The following is a 7,154-nucleotide window of genomic DNA, read 5'->3' on the forward strand; positions in this document are numbered from 1 at the left end:
CAGTAGCTATCCACATACTATAAATTTCACCAATCTAAAGCACCTTTTCCTCCTCGTTATATTGCAGCCAGCTGCTACATTGAAAACAAAGAACCAAAAAATTATTAGTGAAAACTACCAAAGAAGAAAAAAGGAAATGGTTAGCTTTGAGACATTTCTTCAACCCAATATCTCTGTTCTAAAAAAGAGCAGTGGAATGATGGGTTATGATGTGCCTGAAGGAGTGGACATTAGGGGAAGATATGATCCTGAATTTTCCAAGATTTTAACTAGGGATGCTTTGCAATTTGTAGCTGATTTACAGAGGGAATTCAGGAACCATATTAAGTATGCTATGGAATGCAGAAAAGAGGCCAAAATGAGGTATAATAATGGAGGATTGCCAGGTTTTGATCCGGCAACTAAATATATTAGGGAAGGAGAGTGGTTGTGTGCTCCTGTGCCACAGGCTGTGGCTGATCGGAGGGTGGAGATAACTGGACCAGTTGAGAGGAAGATGATTATCAATGCCCTTAATTCTGGTGCCAAAGTTTTCATGGTACGTCAATTTTACGCAAATTTTTACACTATCATGTCATTTAAATAGTAGTACCTTAGAAAATGAGCTCGTTTATCCGTTAAAAGAGATTAGAATATACTAATAGTATAAAACTTGTTTGCTTATGTAGTAGTGACTAGAAAGATGTTAGCTTTCAAGATTTAAAAAAGCGAATTAGAGAAGGAAACTTAGGGTACTATTGTATGTAGCCGTTGTGACCAAATTTAAGGAACAAGTGATCTTTGTATAGTGGTCACCTTATGAAATGACTAGAAGTGGAGATTGTAATGCAAGACCATATGAGCGTGAATTTGTTATGTGGGAAGCATATCAATAACGTTTTATCAGTTACGATTTGAATAGAAGAACTTTCCTTTATATAGTAAAAGAAAAGTTAGTTTAGTTAGAAAGAGCGAATGGCCTGATCGATTAACTAATGATATCTCCAGATGTTCAAAATAATTGGGTAAAAAGCCAGTGTAGATTATGCTGAAGGAAATAATTAATTTAAGCAAATCTAGTTAACTTCAAAAACTTTAAGTACATCCAGAATATGTACATTTTGTTTTTTCTTCCTACATATAGTAATGCAGTTTATAAACTACTGGTAATCAAGTTCCATTAGTTAATTCCCAGATTTGTTGTGTGTATATTCCACAGGCAGATTTTGAAGATGCACTTTCACCAAGTTGGGAGAATCTAATGAGAGGCCAAGTAAATCTGAGGGATGCAGTGAATGGAACAATATCATTCCATGATCAAGCCAGAAACAGAGTTTATAAACTGAATGATCAGACGGCAAAGCTATTCGTGCGCCCAAGAGGCTGGCATTTGCCCGAAGCTCACATCTTCATTGATGGTGAACCTGCCACTGGTTGCCTTGTCGACTTCGGCCTCTACTTTTTCCACAACTTTGCCAACTTCCGCAAGGCACAAGGACAAGGATTTGGACCCTTTTTCTATCTCCCCAAAATGGAAAACTCTAGGTTAGTGGTCTTCTTATCAGTTAAATTCAAATAGTATTTGAAAGTTAAAACTTCAAGAAATGTAGTAAATGTTTTTCTTTTGTTTGGACAGGGAAGCAAGAATATGGAACAATGTGTTTGATAAGGCAGAGAAATGGGCTGGAATTGAGAAAGGAAGCATTAGGGCCACTGTCCTAATTGAAACACTTCCGGCTGTGTTTCAAATGAATGAAATATTGTATGAACTGAGGGACCATTCTGTTGGCCTCAACTGTGGTAGATGGGATTACATTTTCAGCTACGTCAAGACTTTCCAGGCGCACCCCGATCGCCTTCTCCCTGATAGAGTTCTTGTTGGCATGTCTCAACACTTTATGAGAAGTTACTCTGACTTGCTCATCCACACTTGTCATAAGCGCGGTGTCCACGCTATGGGAGGCATGGTATGTCGATATTCAACTCCGTCATTTCAGTTTAGTTAATTCTACACAAGCATATCTATATATACATGCACTACCGTGTATAGTTGTTTTAAACAATCAGGTTAAATTAGCAACAACATTGTAAGCTATTCATAACAAGTTGCATATGGTAACATGGAAAATACAATAAAATAGCCTGATTTAAAAGGTTAAAATACACTAATAATGTAAAGCTCTTAATATTGTCGGTGTAAAAGGGCAGCCTGGTGCACTAAGTTTTCGCGGAAATACAATAAAATAACCTGATGTAAAAGGTTAAAATACGCTAATAATATAAAGCTCTTAATATTGTCAGTGTAAAAGGGCAGCCCGGTGCACTAAGCTCCCGCTATGCGTGGGATCCGGGGAAGGGCCGGATCACAAGGGTCTATCGGACGTAGCCTTAACCTATATTTCTGCAAGAGCCTGTTTTCACAGCTCGAACTGGTCGCATGGAAGCAACTTTACTACCTACGCCAAGGCTACCCTTCTAATACTGTCAGTTAAATCCTTTTGTATTATAACTATGAAGTCAAATAGAATGACATAGTTAAATGTCATATGGACAAAGGAAGCATCAGAATGCGTTAGGCTAACTGGTATCTAATTGATACATTATCAAAATTGATGCATAATGGCATTGTGGGATCCTTGAAACAGGCAGCTCAGATTCCGATCAGAGATGATCCAGCAGCAAATGAGGCAGCATTGGAACTAGTAAGGAAAGATAAGCTAAGAGAAGTGAAGGCAGGGCATGATGGAACATGGGCAGCTCACCCTGGCCTAATTCCAGCTTGCATGGAAGTCTTCACTAACAACATGTCCAATGCTCCTAACCAAATCCACTCCGTGAAGCGCCAAGATGCATCGGTCCTAACTGAAGAAGACCTGCTGCAGAGGCCGAGAGGTGTCCGAACAATGGAGGGTCTCCGGCTCAACACCCGAGTGGGGATTCAGTATTTAGCAGCCTGGCTAACAGGGGCTGGCTCTGTCCCTCTATACAACCTGATGGAAGATGCTGCCACAGCTGAGATTAGCAGAGTCCAAAACTGGCAGTGGTTGAAATATGGAGTGGAATTGGACGGAGATGGACTTGGAGTGAAGGTGAACTTGGACCTTTTTGGAAGAGTGGTTGAAGAAGAAATGGCTAGAATTGAGAGAGAAGTTGGAAAGGAGAAATTCAAGAAGGGAATGTACAAGGAAGCTTGCAAGTTATTCACAAGGCAATGTACTGCACCAATCTTGGATGATTTTCTGACTCTTGATGCCTACAATAACATTGTGATGCACCATCCTATTGCATCTTCCCGCCTCTAAATTTTGCAGCGTAAGTTGTCTTTGTATTGTGACTGCGCTGCTATCTTCCCCAGTAATAATGAAAGAAAAATGGAACTTTGCCTTTGCGGAGATAGTTGATTATCCAAAGGCTCTCTTTTTCAGCTTTTGCTTTTCAATCAATCTGTTATCTGTATTGAGTACTGCTATCTTTCCCTGTAATAATAAAGACAGTTGTTCATTTTATTATCCTCTTTCCCTAGTACGTACAATTATTTTCTTTGGATATTTGTGTTAAAATTTTGATGAATTCAGGATAGTACAGGCTGTGGAAAAGTTTGAAACCAAATCTAAAGAGTTCCACTCAAAGTCTAGAGGATAAATTAATTATGAGGGTAGTATTTTCAGTTAATGAATCATAACCTGATTACGTGTTACGTGAGATTGAGAACTTTCACTGTTCAATTATTAGATCCGGGTATCGGGTCGCTACATGTGGGCAGGCCCAACCCATTTGAAAAAGAAAGAATTTAGAGGAAATGGTCCTTAATGTAGGGGTATGTAAAAAGGTGACACATTTGGTCTAAACCCCTTAATCTAAAAGAATTTCCAATAAAAGCTTTTTAGTTTAACAGTTCACGTGTGTTTCGAAAAGAAGAATTAAGCCAAACCCATGCATCTCTTCCTCTCGTCACCGTAGATGTCTTCATTCAGGTGCTCTCTTTTCCCACTCAATCCTCACACGCTCACTTTCGATCTTCTCTGTCCACACTCTACTATGTTTTTTCACTTTTAATTTGCTTTTTAATCAAATTACAAAATTTTAATACAATATCAATCTCAAGTTTCCTCCTCCTATACGAAGTCATATCCAATCTTCTTTGTGCTCTTTTACTGTTTCTTTCTATTCTTTTACCGTTTCTTTCTTTGAGTACAACATAGATTAATTTACAGATGTGTTTTTCACCATTGTACACTTGCAAACAAGAAAAAGAAATTGCCTTTTCTCACAGAACCAAGAATTATAACAAAAGCTAAATATGGGTCTTCTTGAATGGTTCTAACTCCTTTTCTTTCTTCCTTATCTTTTCAGCTGAAGGAATTTCTGTTTTGCTCAGATAACGTTCAAATTAAATCTCCATTCTTATCGGAGCTTTTTGTCAGTTTTCGTGAATGAAATTGTGTTAGATGCAATAGGCTCCATTTTTAGTCCCTTTTATGAATGATTATCTCTTTTAATTTAGAAGATTAGTGAAATCTGCATATGATAAATCTAAAGCGTCTGAAGCGGTCCAAAGAGGAAGTGACAAAAGTACGATAGTTGCTCGTTTTATCTTCCTTGCTGACTGAAACTAAGAGAAGAGGAAAAAAATTTAAGAAAAGACCATTTTGATCAAGGACCATTTTTCTCAAAGCATTTAAGAAAGAGATAGGGTTTGAAATAATCTCTTCAAAGAGGTTACTACACGTTTAAGTGTAGTGGGAGCAGTTTTCCCATAACTGTTATTTTCCTCGTCTTTTTAAACATGTACTTTATTCTTCTTTAAAAAAAATAACAGAGATAAGAGTAAGAGTGTGATAAAAATTTCTTTCTCATCTCTTTGAAACTAGTGTAACAAAGAACTGCAACTGTTAAAGTTGAATTGCTTTTTTCTCGTTTCGATAAATTGGCGTCTCCTAAACGTTAAAGAACTTATACGGAGGATTATATATCTACCCCTTCACAATCTATGTGAATTGCATTAACTTCCATATTCTAATTTACTCCGGTTCACTTTTACTTATTTATTATATTAAAAATATATTTTTACTTTTATTTGTTCATTATATTAAATTAAGAGAAAAATAATTTTTATTTTTATGTTTTACCCTTATTATTAATTACTCATTTTTAAAATTATTTTTCAAGACTTTTGAAGTACTATCATTATTAAGGATTATATGATAAAATATATACTATAATTATTATTTTTTAAGGGTGTGAAAAGTCGAAAGTGGACAAGTAAAAGTGAATGAAAGGAGTATTTTAATGGAATGTCATTTAAAGTCATGATTGATTCCTAGAAATCTACATCATGTCTATTGCTTTAGTATTATTTTTGTGTTGGGACAAAAGGAATCTTGCTACTTAATTGATTGGTAAAGTATGTAAGTCTTTAACTTTAAAATATATGGAATTGTGATCTGATCTTTGTCATTTATTGTTCAACTTAACAGTATTGGGAAATCTCTCGTTAACAATCTAGATGAATAACAAGCTATATCTTTAACTTAACAGAATCATTAAGTGATTTCTATAAGTTAAATGTAGACGGAGTTTGCAGTCCATTCCTTTTAGATTTTAGAAAAACAGATCACCAATTGTGTCGTTTTCTATTCTATTTGCTAAGAGAATTTTTTTTATTACAGTTAATAGACATCACTAAAAATGTCCATGATTCAGAAGGGTAATATTTTTCCCACAACTGTTAGAATAGAAAATGATATGGCTTCCTGAATCTCTGTATCTGTTAACATATTTAGTCTTAATATCTAAGGTTGTCTCTTAATATAGAAAATTAGTTTAGTTCTAATCCCTCAATTGACATCCTTCTACAAGTAATCGTGATATATGTTACCACATTGAATGGTTGTACTCATTCTTATTTTTGCTTGGTCTTATTTCAGACATGGCTGAACAGGGACAAGTTCAAATTACTCCAAGTGGGAGTTCTCGAAGTGGAGGAAGAGGACAACGTAGAAGGATGCGTCGTCCCAGGATTTATTTCTATAATGATTCAAACTCAGAGCCTGAAATCATCAAGATAGTCCCGAGGGTAGTGCAAAATGAGTTAAAGGATCGAAGGGCTGAACGAAGGGAAGGAGAAAAGAAATTTAGGGAGTTTAAGGAATTTAAAATGGGTCCTGATGCTTCCATTCCTAAACTCTCACGACCCAAAATCTCACCATAGGCGTCGTGATGGTACTTAGTCTCTAAGACTAGGTAAAACGATTACAAATACATTTTGAGCCTTTTTTTAAAAACATATAATTTAATACAAGTGTCGAAACCAAAAGCGGAAACAAATATAACAACCTCCCAAGACTAGTAATATTGAGTCACGAACTCTAACTGAATACATGCAATGATCTCAAGGATTGAATATAGAATACTGTTCAAATAAGAGTTGACAGTACAATAAAATGGAAAGATTCCAAGGGATTGCGACGACCAAGCAGCTCTACCTTGAATCCTTGTGATCAACACACTAACTCTACCCGAGTCCGATATCTCCAATACCTGGCTCTGCACAAAAATATGCAGAAGTGTAGTATGAATACACCACAGTCGATACCCAGTAAGTATCAAGACTAATATCGGTAGAGTAGTGACGAGGTACAGTCAAGATACTCACTAGTCAAATAACATGTGCAATATAGCAGTATCCAATAATACTGAAAAATAATTAGCAGTGATAGCAACAAAAATCAACTAGTGATATAAACAGCAAGGCAACAAGAACACCATAATTATTGCTCAAACGAATAAGGAATACAAGTACAACCAATTAATCAAGTCCTTCAAATATAAATCTTTCACATATAATTCTTTCGAATAAATACCTTCCAAATATACTTCTTTCAAATAAATATCTTTCGAATATAAAATTCTTTCAAATAAATATCTTTCGAATATAAATTCTTTCAAATAAAAGTAACTTTGTGACACCTCATTTCATAATCATAAAATACGGGTCTCAATCCACTTTCATATTTTCGTAACACGGGTCTCAGCCCACTTTCATGTTTCCACGGCACCTCATGCCCATATTTCTATTAAAACCGCACGGACAACTCACGTGCCAATAATAAAAATTATCATATTTTTTTCGGCACCTCGTGCCTGCATTTCATATCACATCTACACGGATAGTT

At 35.9% G+C, this 7,154-nt stretch overlaps 1 protein-coding gene across 1 annotated transcript; it reads left to right on the forward strand.

The window, feature by feature from the left end:
* On the forward strand, positions 1 to 3,485 carry LOC107787412 (malate synthase, glyoxysomal). Its single transcript, XM_016608978.2, has 4 exons — positions 1 to 538; positions 1,199 to 1,524; positions 1,616 to 1,946; positions 2,625 to 3,485. The coding sequence occupies exons 1-4, from the start codon at positions 137 to 139 to the stop codon at positions 3,279 to 3,281; spliced, it is 1,716 nt and encodes a 571-aa protein (XP_016464464.1). The 5' UTR covers positions 1 to 136; the 3' UTR covers positions 3,282 to 3,485.
* Positions 3,486 to 7,154: the final 3,669 nt, after the last annotated feature.

Source organism: Nicotiana tabacum, chromosome 4, assembly GCF_000715075.1.
Source record: "Nicotiana tabacum cultivar K326 chromosome 4, ASM71507v2, whole genome shotgun sequence".
Lineage (NCBI taxonomy): Eukaryota > Viridiplantae > Streptophyta > Magnoliopsida > Solanales > Solanaceae > Nicotiana > Nicotiana tabacum.